Source organism: Chiroxiphia lanceolata, chromosome 1, assembly GCF_009829145.1.
Source record: "Chiroxiphia lanceolata isolate bChiLan1 chromosome 1, bChiLan1.pri, whole genome shotgun sequence".
NCBI lineage: Eukaryota > Metazoa > Chordata > Aves > Passeriformes > Pipridae > Chiroxiphia > Chiroxiphia lanceolata.
In genome coordinates this window covers 108,008,225-108,030,152 of record NC_045637.1, presented here as the reverse complement: position 1 = coordinate 108,030,152, position 21,928 = coordinate 108,008,225, and the positions used below count along the sequence as shown (strand labels likewise).

Sequence of the window (21,928 nt, the reverse complement as noted above, 5' to 3'; positions counted from 1 at the left end):
TAAAACAGTTTCCTGTTATCCCGCTCTTGGCATTGTTTTTTTCCCCTAGCAGTTTGTTTGGTTTTTTTTTTCTAAAGCTCTGCTATTGTAAACTTTAGGAATTTATAAATACTTTCAGTGGCAAATATCTCTGTATAAACCCATCCTCTTTAGAAACTTTCTGGCTAAGACTCAAGACAAATTTGGTCAAATTTCAAAAATCAGTAGAAGTGCATAAATTGTGTAATTCCACCAGTTTCTATCCATACCTCCATCATCTTTATATAGAATTAGTGGAATTTTCATCTTTATCTGTAAATTTACAACTTTTTATTGAATTGGGGATTTAGTAACTTAAATCTTTTCTGACTGTGATTTTATATTATTATTGGCTTGCAGAGGTTCCACTTGGGGCATATCTAGAATAATTTTTAATTTTTGAAGAATAGCTTAGAGGGCTGTTTTAGCACACATTGTCCTAAATCAGTTCAATGTTTTACATCTTTGTTTAGTGGTTTGTTTGGGTTTTTTTGCTTCAGCTCTTTTTTTTTTTTGTGGGTTTTTTTGTTTGTTTGTTTGTTGGTTTGTTTTGTTTAAGTCCCTTGTATAATTTTTTTCCTGAAATACAGAGGGTGATATGCTTCTACCCCTGTCACATACTTTGGACGTGATAAAAACAGTTGTGACTGTGTTGTAAAGCTCTCAGCTGTAAATGCTTGCTTGTTAGTTCATCAAATTTTCTGTGCAGACTGATTTTTTTTTTACCACCTTCTGAAATACCACTTGTGTGACATCCCCATTAGATTAAGTTGTAAATCAAAGGACAGTTCTGCTCCCCTTTCAAGTCAAGACTGCACCAATGATTCCTCAGTATTCAGTCTACTTCCTAGATTAATTTTTGAAGAGCAGATACATTTGAGAACTTTACACTTCTAAAAGGTAACAAGAGGAAAATAGTCTTGTTTTGACAGCTGCTTAGCTTCCACAAGTACTGCTATTTACCTTTTCCTTCACTTCCTTATTATTTTTCTGTATTATTCTACTTCACCTGTGTATAACCATTAATTTTTTCCTGGAAAAGATTGCTAGCACTGACCTTTTGAAGGACTAAAGTAAAAATTAGTCTGAGGATCAGACTAATTCAGTGCTGTATATTATACAGCATCTAACTCAGAAGTCCAGGCTTCGCAATTATTAGTTCAATTTTATTTTTTTAATGGAAATGCCATTTTCTTCCTCCTCACCCCTACCAATTTTTAACTTTAAAATACTGATGTTTGAGAAAGAAATTGTATGGCCTTGACTTAATATGGCATTGCTTACTTTCACTGTATGGCTAGTTGGTGAAAATGGGTGAGCAGAAAGGATAAAATGAGCCAATAATAGTCAAACTAAATCTTGGCTATGCTTGATATGAAACTTCTGTTCCTTTAAGAATGAGTCACAAATTCTGAATCAAAAAAAATATTGCTAATTATGTTTCAGTCCTCATTGGAAATTAGTCAAAACTTTTCTCCCTTTAAAATGCCTTTTCTCCATGATTTGAATCAGAACAGGGCTTTTTTTGTTTGTTTTGTTGGTTTGTTGTTTTTTGTTATTTTTTTTTTTTAAAAATGAAAACAAAAATCTTATTTGTAATAGGGCTTAGGCTTGCCACCTCCATTTACAATTTGCTGGTCTGACTGATTTTTGCATACATTACAGTAGATATCATCTGCTGGTTGATTGTAACAGTACTAAATATATTCAGTTCTTCATTTTTACCAACACAGTAGTTAAAACTTTGCCATTTAAGCTGTACATACTCAAAACTGAAACAAGAAGCCAGTGATTTGTTTTGATTGCTCTTTGTTGAACAGCATAGTCTTACAAGACTCTATGTAGCAATCATCACTAGATCATAATCATCCTGTTTTATTCAGTGCTTAATGTGAAACTTACTATTTAAAACCCATATCACCATAACATGGATAGCAGGCTTATACAGCTTTCAAAATTCAGTAGAATCCAGAAAGTAGTTACCATAAAGTGTATGGAAAAATTAAAAATAATGTACATTATTTTTATACATTAATATTATTAATGTATACTAATAATTATACATTATTAGTAGCTTTTTAAAGGAAAATCTTCCAACTAACACTTGGGTGAAATACTGATGTTCAGTTGCCCAAACCTTTGTCTTGAAGCTGATATCTCTTCGAAACCATGACCACAGTATTCAACATAATTGTAATGTTAACTTACTCTTGGGCTCACTTGGAACAGTGAAGATTTAGAGAGAGAATGGGACTTTAGTCTGCAGTGCTCTTAAATTTTTTATTATGTCCATTAATTTTTGTATATATTTGAATGGGAAAGAACAAGACGCCTGAAGATCACTTGGAAGATGCTAATTTTTGTTGTTCTTGTTGTAATATTGATCTCCTCTATTCCCATCACCAGGTGGTTCTACAAATAGAAAGTCAAGAGTTTCTGTTAACTTAGATGTAATGTAAATCAAATGTGGGGGAGGAAAGGATACTGTATGAGATGTCTTTTTGAGTAAAGCTTAATTAAACAGTTAAAATAATGCAAATTGAATTTAAACTAGCAGTGTCTACAGCGACGTATTTATGTTAATGCTTCAGCATTTTTATCTTGCTTTTTCCAGATACCCTAATGTAACAGACAGGGAAAAAAGTTCTTATTCACTAACTCTTTTTTCTGGATTTATGGCAGGAGCCCATTGGCACAGATGGAGGAGGAAAGGAGGGAGCATGTAGCCAAAATGAAAAAAATGGAAATGGAAATGGAACAGGTGTTTGAGATGAAAGTCAAAGAAAAAGTTCAGAAACTGAAGGACTCTGAAGCTGAGGTAATCAAAATGTCTTAAACCCCAATATGCGTGAGGCTGTACAAGTGTAGAGATAGCACGTTTTGCCAAGGCTTTCCAACATAATTCATTCCATAGTTGGATTTTATGTGTAAAGACAAACAACACAGTTTTTCTTTCTCAGCTTGTTGTCTTTGCTGAAATGGTGTAAACCTGAACTTAAAATATAATTTTAATGTTCACATGCATTCTATTTTTATTTTCACAGTCATAGTATGTTAAAATACTCATTAACTTTCTTACCTTCTTCTTCTTCTCCCTTTTCTTTGAAATATTTTGGGACTATTTTATTCCATGTGATTTTAAAAAGTCTTGAGACTTTTAAGGGCTTACATAAGCTAATGCAGTAATGATCATTTGCTGTGCATATTGCAAAAGCATTTCAGGAATTGGATATGAAATTTATAAGGCATTATTTAAATGAGAATTACTAGGCTAAGGAAGAGTTAGGGCTATGTTTTTGTTACTGTTCTGGTTATCGTATGAACATATTTAATGGATATTTACTTTCTGTCATCTTCAGGTGAAGTCCTCACAGTGAAGCTTTTTTTACAGATTTCAAGGGACCCTGAAAGATCTTTTCAAGGGACTATTATAAGTAGAAGTTTAAGTAAAACTAATTTCCTAATTTTTGAGAAAGCAGCTTCTCACAAGAATCCTAATAGAGAAGTTCAGAACTGTTGAAGTTCCTAAAGAAAGTTTGGCTCTAAATTTGAGGAAAAGTGAGGAAACTTGGAAGAGTAGTTGAATGCTTGGCAGCCTAGGTACTGTAAGGAGCCAAGGCATACTGGATCAGAGGGGAAAAAAATCAATCTAATTTTTTTTCTCCTTTTTTTTTTGAGAACTAAATAGATAAGGATATAAATGCTAAGATACACCAGTCAGCAATTTAAGGATTTTAAAGCTAGATATTTTATCTGGGTCATGGTTTTTGTAGTAACTGGATTTTTCTGTCTCAAATCTTTCTGAACCCATTTATACTTCTGGCCTCTACACTCTCCTTGTTATATGAAAAACAAACAAAAATATTTCTGGTTTTCATGTACTATCTCATGACTTTTTGACTGTGATACCAATTTTTAAATGTCCATGCAATTAATTCCTTTTTTTTTTCTTCACTGTTCATGGTTTCAGAAACTTGTTATATTTATCTAAATGTAGAAAATTAGGCAATAGACACTGCTGAGTATAGAGCATGGAAAAAAAAATGTAGAAAAGGAAATATGTTTTTGGGGTATTTTCTGTTAACTGTAAAATGAAGCTACGGGATTAACTCTTTTGGTTTCTGTTATTGGCCAGTACCTATGACCTTAGAGTTTTTAGTCTGAATCACTTTCTCTGAAGAAAAAATATACTGCATTTTCTTGCATTTATAAGTAGAGTTGCTGATCTTTGTTATTGCAGCTCCAAAAGTCGCAGTGTTTTCTGCACCTAATGAGTCTGTTCATTGCTTCCTTATAGCTGCAGCGACGCCATGAACAAATGAAAAAGAATTTGGAGGCACAACACAAAGAATTAGAGGAAAAGCGTCGCCAGTTTGAGGACGAGAAAGCAAACTGGGAAGCTCAACAACGTATTTTGGAACAACAGAATTCTTCCAGGTAAATTGGAGTCTTGTCCTGCAGTTGAAAGTAAAAGTTCTGTAGCTTTCTGCTAAAAGGCAGCTTCTGAGATAATAATGGTCCATGGCCATTGACCACTGTGGAAGTGTCACTTAAAAGCCAAGAAAAATCACGAGCTGCTTTTAGCTACAAAGGAGCATATGTCAGCAGTATTGGGAAGATTATTAGCTTCTAAAGCAGATCTTAATCTGTAAAAACGTATCCACACACAACTATATCTGTGTTAAAAAAAAAAAAGTCTATATTTGAAAGCTACATTGGATCAGACTTCTGAGGGATGCAGAATTAAAGCTCTGAGAATTAAAATGTGTAATTCCCCTGGTCCTTGGGAGGGAAAATCTGGTGATCACTGCCTTGCATGACTCACACAGTGCAAGGACTGTGTGCATAACAAGGTTCATACATTGTGTTGCAACCAATTAAGCTTTATAAAAGGCATGTTTTAAAAGTTGAATATCAGTAATTTTAAAAAAAATCAGAACATGCGTGCGTTATTTAACAAACTTTTTTTTTTTTTAAAATGTCATTTTAGAACCTTGGAAAAGAATAAGAAGAAAGGGAAGATATTTTAAATGCATCATTTTGACCACCAGTTATGTATTAGTTGCCAATATGCCAGCCTGGACATCAGTGTTTGTTGGATCCGTTTGACCAATTTTGCACCAGTTGTATCCATAGTAATGGATTTAACAGCATGACAAATTTTTGTTAATTTTGATGGAGAATGAGATGCCTTGAATTGTCTAGGGTGTTGTGTACTTGGAAAAATAACAGCTCTAAGTACCTTTTTTAACTTTTTTTTTTTTTCAACAGGTGTCATTTTAGTGCAAAAGAAAACATTTTACTGTTGTACAATCATGTTCTGGTGGTTTAACGGTTTACAGGATATTAAAAAATGCAGGACTCTAGACGGTTTTTAGTGAGGATAAATTGCCATAATATGATGCAAACAATGCTTCTCTATTATTATTATACATGAATTCCATTCAGTGCAGCATATACAATAATGTAATTTAGTCTAACACAGTTGACCCTATTTTTGACACTTCCATTGTTTAAAAGGACACATGGAAAAACAGAAGTTGTAAGCTTACAGTGCACCTAAGCTTTTTATAACAACCCTTTTATGTTTTGGATTCTTTAAATATATGCTATTCTCATTTAGTAACTTCTTTAGCCAGAAGGATCTCATTACTGCTTCATTTTTTGTAATAACATTTAATTTAGATATTTTTCCATATATTGGCCCTCCTAAATAGAATATAGCTTCTTTCATATGGTAGGAACCAGTGAGTAAAACTTTCCTTTAACTCCCTTTTTACATTTTATGGTAAGTAGCAGGAAAATGCATTTATAGGTCATTTCTAGGCAAAATTGTGGAGTTAACTACCAACCTGTTTCTACCTGTGTGCAGTCTTTCTTTATTTTACTAGAAATGGGAAAATGGCCTCGAGAAAAAATCACCATTTTGCATTTAGCTGTATTCATATACTGCATTTCTGTATTTTTGTTTGTATTGTAAAAAGTTACATAATAAACAATGTTGTGATGTAACATGCTGCCGCGTCAGAAATTTTAAGGGACTTGAACAGCTGAATACTTCCCTGGAAAATGTTTGAACTTTCTCTCTTCTGTCCGGACTTGACTGACCTGTGTCTTTGATTCGTCTGAGGAATTACTTAAATGTGTAGAAAACCCCGTTTCCGTGGCCATGCTCTGACTTGGCAAAACACGTGTATCTGTCATGCCCAGGAGAGGGCACCAAGTGCCGGCAAACCCTGCTCTGTGTCCCACTGGCTCCCCTTCTGGCAGTCCTGCTTTTCACACCGTCTTTTGCGGCTTCTGCAAGCATTTATGAGGATCTAGCAAGGTGAGTGTGTAACAATACATTTGCAGCCTCTTCGGGTATTTCTGTTGGGTTAACTGTGTCAATTCTGATAAATGCAATAGCTAGGAAGTTGATAGTTAAAATACACCCTGTACGTTGTTAAAAAGTTGACGGGGATTTCTTATGTCTCTGCCTATGGAATAATGAAGAATGTCTAATTTTTTTCAGATGTCCCTTGTGTTATCCCCACTGTCACTCTGTTTCTGCTCATTTTTCTTTTGCATGAGTTATGCTTACAGAAATGTGATTTATTCAGCTAGCTTCCCAAAGAAACAAAGGCATTTTCAGTAGTCTGCTTAAAGGCCTCCTTATAACTCATTTCATATGTACTGCCTATCTCTTGCCAGAGAAGACACTGATTATCAGTAAGTGGAGATCACTCTCCCTTTCAAGTAAACAGAACTGCAAAATCTGATCTTTATTACATCACAGAGGATGTACACTGCCTGCCATCTGCCCCTTAGGTTTCAGTTTAATTCAGTAAATTGAGTAATGTAATACCCAGACAAGAGTTACTGTCTAGGACAGAAGTTGGAGATTCTGAATTGCTGTTTGGACTCATCAAAACTCAGGGTGAACTCTGTGTGGGTATGCTAGTGCTTTAGCATTCCCATGTTCTCTGAAATAGAGATTTGATTTATCAGGAAACTTGTTTTCACTATACTTGTCTTCATTCTCCCCGCTGCTATTCTCCAGCCTCGCATGCACACACACTCAGGATGATCAGAAACTTATGTAAGCTCTTGTTAGATCTTTTGTATTAATCATAGAATCATGGAATGGTGTGGGTTGGAAGGGTTCTTAAAGATGATCTAGTTTCAGTCCCCCCATCATAGACAGGGACATCTTCCACTGGCGCAGGCTGCTCAAATGCCCATCCAACCTGGCCTCGAACACTTCCAGGGATGGGGCATCCCCAAGTTCTCTGGGCAACATAGGTAGTTTATTATATTGCATTTGTATTTGAGTGAAAATTTAGAGTGTGTGTTCAGAGTTCTCTTCTGAAATGAAGCAGTGCCCTTTTGGGGAAGACTTCTGTCACCTCTTAACTTGTTTCTTAAGTGCTTTGGCTTTTTACAGTAAGTTTGGGCCGCACCAGGGTTTTTTTATTTAAAAAAGTAAAATTAAGAATGATGTATGAACCTGTGCAGCTTGCAATACAGTAGCTGTGTAGCCAGTACAAAGTTTATAAGCTACAGAAGTACTGTGATACAGCCCAAGTTGTTTGGATTTTTTTCTTTCAATGAATAAACCATAAAACCTCACCTGCTCTGCGAGGCACAAAACAAGAGGTCTTAGTCTTATGGAGCAGTTCTGTGCATCTGCTGCCTGTTTCTGTAACAGTAGTTGCTACATAGTCCTGTCTCTAGGCAGTCCTGAGGCTGGAAATTTTGCTCCTCTTGTTTACGAATGAAGATCTCCATTCAACTTAGACTGTGTTCTGTGAAAGACATAGGGAGGGAGAGAAAATAATCCTGGTCCTGCCAAGCATGGCACTGCAAACATCCCTGTTGAGTGTGCAACTGTGCTACCCATACATTTATATGGGGTTGTAGGTGTACTTTTATATAGAAATAGGTATGAAAAATATATTTTTATATATGAAAAAAAGAGAAAAGACTGCAAACTTGGGACTTTCTTCTGACTTAAAATACATTCCTGTATCGAGTAGCTTATCTGGCTAACCACAACAGAGGTTCAGGATCCTTAGTCTCTGGATATTGCTGCTTCCAGCAAGAAATACAAAGTTTTGAAGGAGTGATGTAGTTCTTTTGGCTTTCACTGCAATTTTCCCACTTGGTAGGCAGTGATCTGCTGATGCCCTGACTCCTTGAAAAGCCACATGTTGGGCCTCTTTGGTTCAAGTGACATTGTATCACCAGAGTAATCATGGCTAGGCTGCCGAAACCAAAGCCATTCCTCAATTTGCGCCCCAGGGAATGAGGCAAATGAACATTTCCTTTTCATTATTTCCAGAATAAGGATAAAAGAAATTCTTAATTGTTTGAGTGTTGGGTTTGTCTTCATTGATTCAGGAAACCCCTCGATCTGATTTAAATATAATTGGCTTAAAATAATGCTTTTAAAGGTTTCGATATAAAAAAATCAATATATGGAAGTCAAGAATTGGGCTGGATCACTGGTTCATGATCTGTAAATAAGCAGAAAGTGGAGTTGAACTTGTGGAGCAAACCAGTATATTAAGGTTCATCTTCCTGTTTGTGCAGCATTTGTCAGGCTTATTTGGGTAGTGAAGGTAGGATGTGTTAGTTGCCAAGGTAAGGATATATACTTTTCCCTGTGGACTAGCTGCTGAGATTGCTTTTGCATACAGTTTCCAACCCATAATGTTTACAAGCCTCTCTTAATGCAGTTTACATTTCTCCACTGCCAACATCTCCATTTCCTGACCTTATGCAGTTTAAGGCTCAGCAAAGGCAATTACTCCCTTTCCCACAACCCATGCCCACCTCATTCCACATTCTGTTGAGTATCCTCTTCTGCTAGGTGGCTGGGGGATTTGGTGGCCAGCCATCAGGATAGCCTGCCCCTGACATGATCTGCTGTGCTGCTCTTCCTGGAAATGGGCTGCCTGTTAGCAGCACCTTCAGGAATGGAGCGCACTTCTGGAACTTTGCTCTATGCTGTGGGTTTGCCCACCCCACTTTCCTGTTGCCACATGGTTAATTCTCCCAGGAACTACTCAGCTGTTGCTCTTGGCAGCTTCTCTTGCTTCTAACTAGTCACAAATGTTCATCGTTAGAAATGTGCACAACATCCTGGTAAAAATGGCAGAGGTCTTCTTCAGGGGGTGCGAATGGGATTCCTCCCCGACATCCGGATCTAAACACCTGCTGATCCTGGAAAAAAGTGCTGTTCTCATCCTCTTGAGGTTGTTGACTGTCTTTGGCTATGGGCAGCAGTGAGGAAGCACAGTGAATGGAAGGCCTTTCCTTCATATGGTCACCAGGATATACAGCAGTGAGACTGGAGAGTTTGATCTGTTCAGCAGGTATCCACAGCTGCCTGAGGCATCCTTGCATGAGAAGGAGGGGATGCAGAAAGGCATCTGAGACTATGAGTGGGGACCCAGCAGTAGCACTTGGGGACCTGCAGATGGGCTGGGATGCTAGGTAATGCTGCTGCAGAGGCTGCAGATGCAAATAATCCCTGCCTGCTGCAACCTGGTTTTTTTCTGCACTATTAAAAGTGGGTGACCATGGGAACAGATCTTTGAGCAATAACATGAGAATAAACTGCTGACTGGCATAGAAAAACAAGTCAAAATCTTGATCCATTCCCCTCATGACTGGGAAGGCAGCTCTGGCTCTCTTTCTGTAATATGTCACCTTTGCACTGTCATCTGGAGAGGTCTCTGAGGCAGCCAAGACGCTTTGTGCAGGCAGTGCAATTTTTTAATGAAGGTGATCATATTTCAGCTTGCCCTGGGACAGCTAGACCACATAGGTCAAGATAAAACTTGTGCTTTCACTTTACTAAGGGAATATAATTCCTCTGTCTTCTCTGCCCCCAGCCCTTGGTCTGCTAGCAATAATCTTCACAATGAAAGGAAATGGAAAAAGCAGTCTTGTCACAATGACCAGATTTTTGTAGTTTATCAAGATTACTAAGAGGCAAGAGGAATTCCTTTTCTGCTCTCAAGACCTTCTCATTTCATAATCTTCCGAATAACTTGTTTCTCTTCTTCTGGAGCTGCCAAGTCACTTCTCCCCAGACTTGACTCATCCAAGGTCCTACATGTGGGTTGGGGTAATCCCAAGCACAAATACAGGCTGGGCGGAGGAGCAGCCCTAAGGAGAAGGACTTGGCTGTGTGGGTGAATGAGAAGCTTGACATGAGTCAGCAAAGTGCACTGGCAGCCCAGAAAGGCAGTCATGTCCTGGGCTGCATCAAAAACAGGGTGTCCAGCAGGATAAGGGAGGGGATTCTGCCCCTCTACTCTGGTGAGACCCCACCTAGAGTGCTGCATCCAGCTCTGGGTACCCCAACATAGGAAGGACACAGGCCTGTTGGAGCAAGTCCAGAGGAGGCCATACAGATGATCAGAGAGCTGGAGCACCTCCTATGAAGACAGGCTGAGATCACTGGGGATGTTCAGCCTAGAGAAGACTCCATAGAGACCTTAAAGCAGTCTTCTGGTACTTAAAAGGACCTTACAAGAGAGCTGGAGAGGGAGTTTTTACAAGGGTATGGAGTGATAGGACAAGGGGGAATAATGGTTTTAAACTGACAGATAGTAGGTTTAGATTGGATATTAGGAAGAAATTCTTTACTGTGAGGGTGATGAGGCACTGGAACAGGTTGCCCGGGGAAGTGATGGGTGCCCCATCTCTGGAAATGGATGGAGCTCTGAGCAGGTCTAGTAAAAGGTGTCCCTGCCCATGGCAGAGGAGTTGGAACTAGAGGATCTTTCAAGTTCCTTCCAACCCAAACCATTCTATGGTTCCTCGCTAAGAGGAAGGCTTTACTTTATATGTGCCAAGCCTGAGAATTGTGCTGACAGCATTCAGGCTTTCAAAGGCCTCTGAGTACTTTGGAAAGTCACCTAAATTGTAGTTTTCTTCAGTTTTTTCCCTCTGGAAACACTGATTCCTGTCTCCCTGCAGAAGCAAGATTTTATTTTCTTGCAGGAGATGCAGGCAGGAGGAAGAGTCTTGGCAAAATCAGTGAAAATGATTTGACCAGCTTCAGTGACTGAGTGTCCTGCCACCTGACATGGCGTGATCTCCCTTCCCTCTCTGCCACTATTTCAGCGGGTTTGGAGTCCACATGGAATGGATTGAACTCCCAGAAAACTAACCAAGAAAATAAGAAAGGATCAGAGTAATTTCATTATGTCTGGAAACCTTACAGAAAATAAGTTCAGACTAAGTCACCATAATTCCCAAGGCTTTGCGTCTCCATTCCTGTGTGCCAGAGCCTGGTGGGGTTTCTCCCCTGTCCCCACAGCTGGATGTGGCATAGTGCCCTACCCATGTACAGCATGTGCTGTACCTTCCCAGCCACAGCCCCTGGTCTGGCTGCACAGCCCTGTCCCCAGTATCCTGACTGCATCACAGCTGATGCGTCTTCCAGATGGTTGTAATTAGTAGATCTTTCCCCAGAGGCATTTCACCAGGGGGAATAGCAATCCAATGCTGCTGTTTCATCAGGTCTGACTGCAGAGTAGCCCAGGCTCATTTTACATCATTTCTCACTGCCAAGCTCCTGTCTCACAGAAACATGAGCCTTTTTGTTTAATCCTGCACAAAGAGTGTATACTCCAATCCTCAATACTACAACCTAATTCTTTGAATTGCAAATAAGGGCAGCAGTTCCACACCTGTTCCTAGGGTGTTTAGGCTATGCATGCTTTACAGTTCTTTACAAATAATTTTGAAAGTCCCTTCTGTCTTGAATTTGCTTTTGGGTACCCAAGATTTGTCTATTCCTGAAGGTTTGCACCTCATACTAAGAAGCACCAGGAAGAAGTGGCAGCTGAGTACACACTCAGGCCACTCTGAAGGCTTTTTGGGTGACATTTGCTTGCTGTAGGTGCCCACCTGATTTGCAAACCTGATTGCAGTGAAGAAACTGCAGAGAAGAGAGTGTTTAATGGTCTGTTGTGTTTGCCAGCAGTACAGTGGAAGAGGAGTTGCTGACACCTGAGTTATAAGCACAAAAAAAAGTCAACTATTAGTCCCTGGAACATGCAGTACTCCCCCAAACCATACTTAATGGGCACAAAGGTTCAAATCCCAGGAATGACACAAACCGTGAGGAACTGATGTCTGCCCCTATTTAAGCAGCAGGTGGCAACATCCTCTGCCTGATGAAATTCAACTTAGGGTTTCATGAAGAGTTTACTTTTCCTTCTCTTGGAGCAGGAGAAACCTCAGACTCTGTTTGCAGCCCCTGCCTTTCTCAAGAGCACCTTGGCAGTGCCTCGAAAGGAAAGTCTGCAGAAGCATACTGGGGGGAAGCATCTTGACTTCAGTACTACAGTTCTTGTTTAGAGAAGGGGTTTTTTAACCCTATCGGTCAAATGACTTTCACTGAGCATAACCTAAAGTCAATCATTGGTGTGCAAGGGCACACAGGAATGCCTCCATGTATACTTACAAACACCTTCTCTATACAGTGGCTTTAGTAGGTTTGGGAAAGATGCAGGAAAAAAAGCTTTCCCTAAACACAAGGATGTGCACAGGTGTGTGTTTTAATGGCTTCTCAAATGGGCAGTTGAGAAAAATGTCTTCCCATTCCCAGAATTTCCCTGCAGGGCAGCTAGGTGACCCCCAGGACTTTCCTCCTTATCATCCTGCCCTTTCTTCTCCAGTCTCCTGCTTGCCTTCCCCATGTCCATACCCAGATCCTCCAGTCCTGGCCTTTTCTTCTCCTGTTCCTACAATGGCTGATGTGTCTATGGAAAAAGACCCCACAGGGCAGCCTCCTCCCCACCCATCCTACCCTTCTCCTCCACCCTCCCATTGTTCCTTCCTGCCATTCACCTCATCTCTCCTCACTGTGCCTGCAACAGCTCCTTGTACTGAGGGTTTTGTTGCTCCAGTGAGCAAGAGGATAATGAGGCAAAGCCACTCAGCAGCTGCTGTGCTGGGCAGGCAGAGTTCAGCCCTCCTGAGCTCCTGTTCATGGCTGTTCCTTGTGTGCTCCAGCTCTCTACCTTCTTTTTCCAGATGCTGGGCACAGGGACTACTCAGCTGTCCTGTCTGAGACTGGCTCTGGCCTGCAGGGAGAGGTGTCCTGATGCTGAGATGGGATGTAGCAGAGCTGTAGTCCCATGCATTCTGGATGCATCAGATCACAAGCTGGGTATCCATCCTGAATGACATTTTAAAGCATCTCTCCTGCTTATTCATGCTGTCTTTAATGATGCATCCCTTTTCCTGTTTAAAGGGTGTTACTGTTGCTGCTGTTCTTTCTGGCTCCTGCTGCTAAATCTCAGCATCCTCCTGAAGTCTTGTGAGGGCCTTAGTGAACTGCAAGCAAAACACTTTTAAATATGAATTCAAGCTCTAACTTGAAATATCCTGGCACCTCATTGATATCCCAGTGGTTAGGCCTGAGACGCACTGGCTCCACCAGGCTCTCTGGCTTTATTGCAGTCCTTGGAACCACAAACTGGTCCACAGCTGATAACTCAGGCATCTTTGAACCTCAGCTTCTGAAAAACCTTCTGTAGACCCACTGACCCACCTCACTGTTTATTTCTGTGCACTTCATCCAGCACATTGCTCCTTCTCAGACTGGTGGGATGGGGAAGGGCATTTGGGATTCAACTCTAAGGGGGGAAGACTATAGCTAATTTTTAAATGGGAGCTGCTTGAAGAAGCCTAAAATTATGATACTCCTGGCATAGGAGGATCCAGGCAAAGGGCCCAGAGCCCATATAGAGTGGTTTAATGGTATGATTTCTAAGAGAACACCAGTAATTTCTTCTAAGTGCTGCCTTCACCTTACATCTGTGTTTTTCTGAAGCATACTCAGTCTGTACTTTCCAGCTCTTCTTACTGAAGGATAGTCCTGAGGGCCAGAGGTAAGGTCACATATTGTTTTAAAGGCAGAAGAACTAGCAAATTTAGTGAGTTTATTATGGAGAAAGAAGCAGCAAGAAAATTAAGTCTGATCACAAGATCACAGTACAACAGAAGGCCTGTAGCTCTATAACTGTGCAGACAGTAAATGCAGCCCAGAAGTTCCTGGAAATTGTGGAAGAGACACACGTGACACTGATTTAAGAGATACTAAAATATTTCTGTGCCTAAAGACAGATGGGCCTGAAAGCCCAGGGAATTTCATTTGATATGGACGAGGAGGCCAGTTTATGAAGTCACAAAGTGATTGTAAGTAGTGAGGATCGCTGTGTGCATTGGAAATAGGCAAGCTTCCACTTTCTGTTTCATCTTCTGCTCTTGTGTTTGTATTTCTGGCATGTGATTCATATTGCTCTTTTCCATTTGCCTCAAATTTTTCCTTTTAAAATCTGCTCTAATCATAGTTCTTCCCAAATTCCAGGTTTGCGTGTCTTCCTGCCTTTCCATCTACAGTGACAATCCCCAGCCACATGAGAAATGTGGCTGCATGGAGAAAGCATGCAAGCAAATGTTTCCATTTACTTAGAAATTTAATTTTCATTAGCATAAAAGTCAAGAACTTAACACCTGCTCCTTCCTACTTGATGATATCAATTCCTCTTCTATGTGCTCTCCCTGTAGCAGAATTTGTAATCCATAGTCCTGTGTGTATGTGGTGGTCCCATTTGGTGAGAGTCTGGAAGAGATGGATTGAGTCTGGGTTTACAGGAGACAGTGTAACCCATGTATGTCCACCTGAGGGCATGGAGAGAGCTGGCCACCATCTCTGTCTGTCACCTTTGGATTGTCCTGGAGGTCTCAGAAAATGCAAAAAGGCAAATATCACACCTGGCTTCTGAAAAACACTCAGAACTGTATGCAATTCAGCGAGGACAAATGCCAAGTGCTGCAAGGGGGAAGGACCGACTCCTGAGAGCAAAACTGGGTATCTTGTGACTGAGAAATGAGGAATGCTGACACTGCTTAAGATGCTAAACAAGAGCAATGTTGTATATGTCTGTATTCATGTGAGTTTTTGTAGAGACACTGTGTCTTTATACACAGGACATAAAAAGCTGGCCCTGGTTTTGCATGGTAAATAGGAATGTCCCTCAGCAGCTGGTGTCCCCCCTGGCCTTAGCCTTGTCCCATGACTAAGCAGGGCTTCCTGAGCTCCTGAGTAGCTCTCACTCAGCCTTTTTGGATAATGCCTCCTTACTGGCGGTTTCTGTTTTCTGGGAATGTTTGCTTATGTTTGCTCATGTTTGCTCCTGCAATTCCTCCCATGGTGCTGCAATGGCTCACAGATGACCGACCCAGCATCTGGCCCTGGGGAGGGCAATGCCCTCTGGGGAGCCTGGGGCCGTTGCTGAGATAGGACTATGGGATGAGCATCCTCTGTGGGCCTCTGGAGCAGCCCCCAAGACCTTTGGCTGCAGGGAGAGCACAGATGTTCAGACCCCCCCAGCATCCACAAGCTGCATATTGGGATATTTACATCCCAGTGTCTGAGTGGCGCCTGTGCCTAATTCCCACAGAAAGGCAGCTACGTGGCCAGATGTTACAACTCCACTGACCTAATTCAGGATCAAGGGTCTGGCGCCTGCCATTCCTGCCACATCTCCCAGCATCCAGGAGACAGGAGCAATCACCCCAGCTTCAGGCACCTTGTCCCTGGACACTGCTGTTGTGGCTGTGTGGTGCAGCAGCACCTGAATGTGCAGCCAGCACCGTCCCGCCTGTGGTGTCCCGCTGTGCTCCAGCCCGGGATGAGCGCCGGCTGTTGGGCACACGCCCTTGTTCTCAGCGTGCTGAGCCGATTTGCTGCACTCCGTGAAAGGATGGCATGCTGGGTTTTCATTGAGAGCTGATTTCCCAGAGGAGGGATTTCTGTCAGGGATATTAACTCTCTGCTGGTTCAAGCTCAGTGCTTTGAGCGGCTCTCACTGATGTCTTAAAAATAGAGATATTCTTATTAATATATCAGAAAGACTGAAAAGGTCCTCATTCTCCAGCCAAATATGTCAATGTACCAAGCACCATCCTTCCTGCCACAGCCTTGTTGGCATTTATCTTTGTCCAGAGGAGAGTCAGGAGGTTGCACCCTTTTCCTTGGGATTGTTACTTTGTGAAAGAAGAGTTTGGGCTCATTAAAACCCCGGGAGTTTTCACAGACCTTGGCTTTATTTTGATGCCTCTCAAGAAAGCCAGTGAGTTATGTCCCTCTGAACGTTCCCCTGCACATCAGTCAGAGTGGGCTGGTGGCCAACCTGGGTCCAGCAGTACTTATGAAGAAAAAGGTGTACAGGAGCACTTTTGAACTTGAGCTCCTTACAGATGGCAAGAGGTTGACAAATAAGCTGTGCATAAAATGCTACCTACCTTGGGCATGTAGTGATAGGACAAGGGGTAAACTGAAAGAGGTTAGGTTTAGATTAGATATTAGGAAGAAATTCTTTGCTGTGAGGGGGGTGGGACACTGAACAGGTTGCCCATAGAAGTTGTGGATGCCTCCATCCCTGGTAGCTATTGCCTTGGCCAAATACCAGTCTCAGTGATGTCTCTCCTGCCCATGTGGGGAGTCATCTGAAGGTATTTTTTCCTTCTTTATTAAGTTGGGGTACTGCTCTCATGTGTCTCACTCTGTTTCAATGGCCGCCTTTTCTGTCACCAAAGCAAGTTATCTCCAACTAGATTTTCCAGTTTCATAAATGCTGGTGGATAAAAGCGTACCGAAGGCTTGGCCAAGAATTGTCAGTGGAAGGTGTAGCAGCTTCCACATGTGTCCACATGCCTCTTCCAAGCATGAAAAACCCTGCTCATTCCTGAATAGTGATGCTGGCATGCCATGGATCCTGTGGAGATTTTTTTGCCTGAAACCTGACTCAGATGAGGGGAATGCACATGAGGGTCCCAGTGACTTGCCTAGGAGGTATTGGCCCTGCAGGAACCCACATAATTCATGGTTTTCTCTGTCACATGAAGGGCAGTGGCATGGGGACAGTTAGGCTGGGTTTGGAGTGCTGAGTGTAGGCAGAGTTCCAACCCCCTGCCTCTCATTTGCTGTTTTGTTGACCAGCTCTACATCTGGCAGACCCAAATCCAGGTATGAGAGCTCAGACATGCATGGAAAAGGGCTCTGCATAGCCAGAGAGCTGTGGCCACTCTTCATGTATTGTGTATCTGAAAAAAACCCCATGATTTTGCATTATTTTTGTCCTTAACCCACATTTGCTGTCCCTCCTAATTTTTGCTGTTGTTTACAGAAGCACTGGGAGACGATTTCAAGCATGAGGCTGTGGCTCTGACCCTGAAGACTAAACCCCATGGAGAAATGCTGTGGTTGGTCCAGCCGCGGTGTCCCGGGCTGGGCTGTTGGGAGCTGGAAGTCGGCAATCCTGGCAGTGGGCCCAGCTGCTGTTCCTGGCTCATGGCACCCACCAGTGACTGGCTCACACTGTGGAGGCACCAACTGTCCCTCCTGGAATGCTGAGGGTGGAAGGTAAAAATAACTCCTTAGTCACGCACTTGTGAGATTCCTGGATGGAAGATGCTAAAAACAGCACAATGGTTTTGGACAAGCTGGATTTCTTGGCAGTGCTGTCTGCAATTAGTCTTCCTCCTGGCTTTGCACTGAAATAGAGGTGTAGGGTTAGGGCTGGAGGAAAGCAGTGCTGCCCTGGGGTTACATGCTGGAAGATGCACCAGTAGACCTGCCTTTTTCCAGCTTTCTTTTTGCCTTAATGAATCCAAACAGAAGATCTTCACGGGCAAAAAAAGGATGCGCTGAAATCATGAGGCTGGCTGGGAGCAGAGCAGGGGCAGGGCTGGACCAGCCCCTGCTAGTTAAGGACATCAATGCTTTATATGAGAAAGGGCATTTTAATAGTAAGAAACAGTCTGAACAGACCCCATGCATATAACAAATGGAAATTCCAAAGGAAATAATATAGTGGGGGAAAAGCTGGATTTTTTTTCTCCATGGGACAAGGTGAGGAGGGGAGCCTCTGCCTTCCCAGACCTGCTGAACTTCCCTGAAGCAGCACATCCATTTGGGACCTACCCATCCAGGAGATGCCTGGAGTGAGGAGGAGCTTGCCCTGCCTGGGAGGAAAGATGCTCAGCAAATGCAAAGGCTGCACATTCCTGGAATGTTCCCTAAAACAAGGAAAAATGAGGGATGCTATGCCCATTATAGGCAAACAAGAGTAGAAGTTTTTACATGTAGAACTCTTTACATGTAGAACTTGTAGAACAAGTTTTTACAGTAGAACTCTTCTACATGGGAAATCCAGAGAGCTGTAGGATATCCTTGCTGTGGTATAAATTTTCTTTTGTAAACCACAAGTTTCATCGACATTTATTTCAGTTGTACCTACTTTCTAAAAATACAAAAAATTAAGATGGCATGAGAAGGAAAGCCAATCCTTGAAATAAGCAAGGAGGGAAGAGAAGACAAGAGACTTGTGTGCTCCTATTCCACTGAGTTGCAGGAACTGTCTCAGGCAAACAGGTTGTCTGCAGCCTCAGCTCTCCCTCACGCATACCTGTGCCGGGGAGCTTGCGGGAGCCTGGCTGCAGGCAGCACCTTCAGGCAGCTGCCTTTGGCCAGGGCCTGGATGTGACAGGGTGGCTGGGCACCTGCACTGAGGAGGATGAGTCCTGTAAATAGAGCACAAACCCCGCTGTGGCCTTGGTGTCACTTAACCCCGGCTTCCTGCAAACGCTTCCTCTGGCTGCTCAGAGCCCTGCAGCAGCTGGGCTGCTCCCCTGTATAAATGCAGACAAATTTGGTGGGTGCTCAGGCTGAAGCAGCTGGGTTCTGCTGAGACCTCAGTGGTTTGGATGTTGACAAGAGGTGCTGTCTCTTGCCAGTGCTGCCCCACACCAGTAATGGCTGTTGAAACCCGCAGTGATGCCGGTGCATCTCCTGTGGTCACTTCCCCAGGCCCAACATGGAGTGCAAAACAACAAGAAACATTGGAAGTCTGAGCTATTAGTAGCCAGCTTCTCATTAACTCCTGAAAGAAGATTGTGGCCCTTTCCTCAGCCAGGGAAGGCAGCAGGGCTACAGTGAAGGGCATGATGAATGCCATGTCCTTGGCAACTCTGGATTTTGAGTTTCTACCTCAGGGAGGCAACAGCCTGTGAAAAATGCCTTTGAAAACCAGTTGCCAGATAACCATCGGGTGAAGCAAGATGTAGCTTGGGTCATCAGCCTTTGGCTGAGTACCATGGCTGCTCTCCACTGCTGACAATCACCCAGCAGGCACCCAGCAGGCATGCAGCTCCCCTTCAGTGAGCTGTGGGCATAGCCAGTGCTGCAGCAGGATGCCCAGCTCCCGATGGTGCTGCTGCTGCTCTCCATCACCTCCTCAGGAGCCAAGCTGCCTGTTCCTCACGCAGGGAAAAAGTTCTCTGCCCAGTGGAGACAGCTGAGATACAGGGTGAGGGCAAGAGAGCAGCACAGCCTTGCCCTGTGAGGTCTTTCAGCAGTGCTCATCTGTGTTATCTTAACTAGCATGCATGGACAGGGGAAGCCAAATAACTTTAAAAATATCCATCTACATGCTGTGCAATGTCAGGTGACTGCTCTCTGGGAACAGCTGCTGTGGAAAGCTGTCCATCCCAGGGAGCCGCTCTCACAGTGCAGGCATGAGCCCAGCGGATGGGAAGTCACAGGAAGGAATAGTAAATTAGGAACCAGAACCCTTCCCATTTATTTTTAGCAGCAGCAGCCAGTGGTGTTTACAGGAATTTCTTCTTCTTCCTCTGTGTTCCTGTTGACTTCCTTCTTGGTGATGTTACAGCTTCGGTCAGCACGACATGCAAGCATATGCAAAGCAATGAATAAGCCCTTGCCTGGCCATGGGGAGGTGTGGGATAAGGGGCTCTGGCATGGTTACTGATGTGGGATGCTTCAGTCTTTTGTGTGCCCATGCTTAGCCTGAATGGCTTAATCCTCAGTGCCATCGATCACAGCTTTCCTCAAGTCAGACCTTGCTTAGAGTTCAAACCATACTCCTGAAACTATAAATGTCCCCGAATCTCCATCGTCACCTGCCTGTAAGAGGCAGTGAGTCAAAACAGCACTGGTGGCAGGAGCCACTTGTACACTGTCCCTCAGTCACTGGTGGCAGGCAGCAGCAGGGGATGCTCCATGAGGATGCTCTCTTCGGGGAGAAGTGGGAAAGCAATTGCAATTTTACGATATGTTGGGCCCTGCTGGGAGCCCATCATGCTGCTCCAGATCATGCAATTTCATTACCGTTTAACAGCACATCCTGTTTAATTAGCCCGCCTCTCAGCAGTGGGAAAGGATAGCATTCCAAAGCCTTCTACATCAGCTTTTCTGATCTGAGTGGGGCAGAGGTTCCACCAAACCTTTGGACATGAGAGCTGGTAGGGAGCACATCAGGCAGCATCTCACGGCAGGATAATGTTCCTGCTTTCCCTTCACTGGCAGGCAATAGCAAACCTTGCCTTCCCCCTCTGTCAGTACCCCCTGCTTTCCCTCTTGCTTTCTGGGGGGCCTTGTCCCATTAGGAAACCCATGTACACCCGTCCCTGGCATGACAGGGGATTCAAATACCTCCTCAGCCATGAGGACAGTGGTAGAGAAGCCCTGCTCCCAGCCTAGCCCAGCTTCTGAGAGTCATGATGTGTAATTCATGATTTGCCATTGCACCTGATTTTACTGATCAGGTAATGCAGGCTAACCTTGCCTCCTGATGGGCTTTGTTCCAGGGGCTACAGATAGGATGGGCAGAATTATGGCATGGAGAAACCCCATCTTATCCCATCTCATCCCAGCTGTGGTGCTCCCCTGCTGCATTCTAGCTCACGGCATCCAATCTCCTCTGACATAGAGTCCTCAGCATCTTCCTGGAGCAGTAATAGTGAGTTACTGCTGACCTCCATCAGCTGGTGCTTAATCCCCAGAAGCTGCCAACTGTGGGGGCAGGTTATACAGGGACCTGAAGGCCCTCTCCTAGGTAAGAGGGAAAGAGTTTGAGGTTGTTTTAGTGCTTTGGGCAAGTTTCCAGTCTGTTGAGCATGCTGTTGTGTGGGGGACTTCAAAAGAGATGTTTCAGCATCCAAGACCAGGGATGGCACGTAATTCATGCTGCAGAGAGTGGGGGGGGGGGGGGGAACTGAGGTTTTAAACAAAAAATGTTGCTTCCTGTTTTTATTTCTTATAGACTAAGCCCTAAAATTTTAGGTACCTCTGTTCTTGCTTTAAGTGCTTTTTTGTGAATGGTTTGGACTCTAAGCTGTTGTGTAAAAGCTCCTCACATAGCATGTTTTACCTCCTAAATGTGCCTGGGTGTTGTTATCCCTGCAATGGAAACCAAAATGGAAGCAGATTATAGGGTCTAGTGGTAAAATGAAGCATCGAGGGCTCCTTGCCATGGAGCAGCTGGCTTGCAGCTCTGCAGGAACAAAAGAGTTTGTCTGGACAGCTATCAGGAGGAGGGATGGTGTGGTGAGGTGCTTTGTGGTTTGCCTGGAAACCATTTCAGAAAGATGTAAAGAGTGACAATTTTCTGCCTGCAAAAGAGGCTGGAAGTAATTATTCAGAAAACAGCCTTTGGAAATGAGCAGGAGCCTAGGAATGCAGTTTGGCTTCAGGAGCATTTGAAGAGGGTTTGCTAGCAGTCCTGAGTGAGGGGTGTGCAAGGAGCTGTGTACCTGGATGAATATTTATGTGCAGCTGAACTCAGGAAGCCACCAGTTCACCTGGACCTGGCCCAGCTGGTTCATGTGGCTGTGCAAACTCCTGGTGGCTTTCTGTCTTCTGGAGGCTTTCTTATTTCTTTCTACTCATTAAACCAGAAAAAGAACAGCTTCCAGCATAGTGGTTTGAATGGTGAAGCGTGGGTGAGATTTTGGGGTGAAAGTCATCTGTGTTCCTTGCCTCTTATTTCTAGATAGGTTGTATGGGGAAGGCATGATCATGTCTTCATGACAT

At 43.2% G+C, this 21,928-nt stretch overlaps 1 protein-coding gene across 3 annotated transcripts in view; it reads left to right on the top strand.

Annotated features, from left to right (window-relative positions):
- SEPTIN7 (septin 7) overlaps window positions 1-6,032 on the top strand; it is a 78,444-nt gene extending 72,412 nt beyond the window's left edge. Inside the window, exons 13-15 of one of the 3 annotated variants that reach the window (XM_032683562.1) lie at window positions 2,701-2,836; window positions 4,316-4,455; window positions 5,009-6,032. In XM_032683562.1, coding sequence (XP_032539453.1) covers window positions 2,701-2,836; window positions 4,316-4,455; window positions 5,009-5,048 — 316 coding nt within the window. In that variant the 3' untranslated portion in view covers window positions 5,049-6,032. The remainder of the gene's footprint in view (window positions 1-2,700; window positions 2,837-4,315; window positions 4,456-5,008) is intronic. The other 2 variants (XM_032683577.1, XM_032683571.1) reach the window with 2 other exon arrangements.
- Window positions 6,033-21,928: the final 15,896 nt, after the last annotated feature.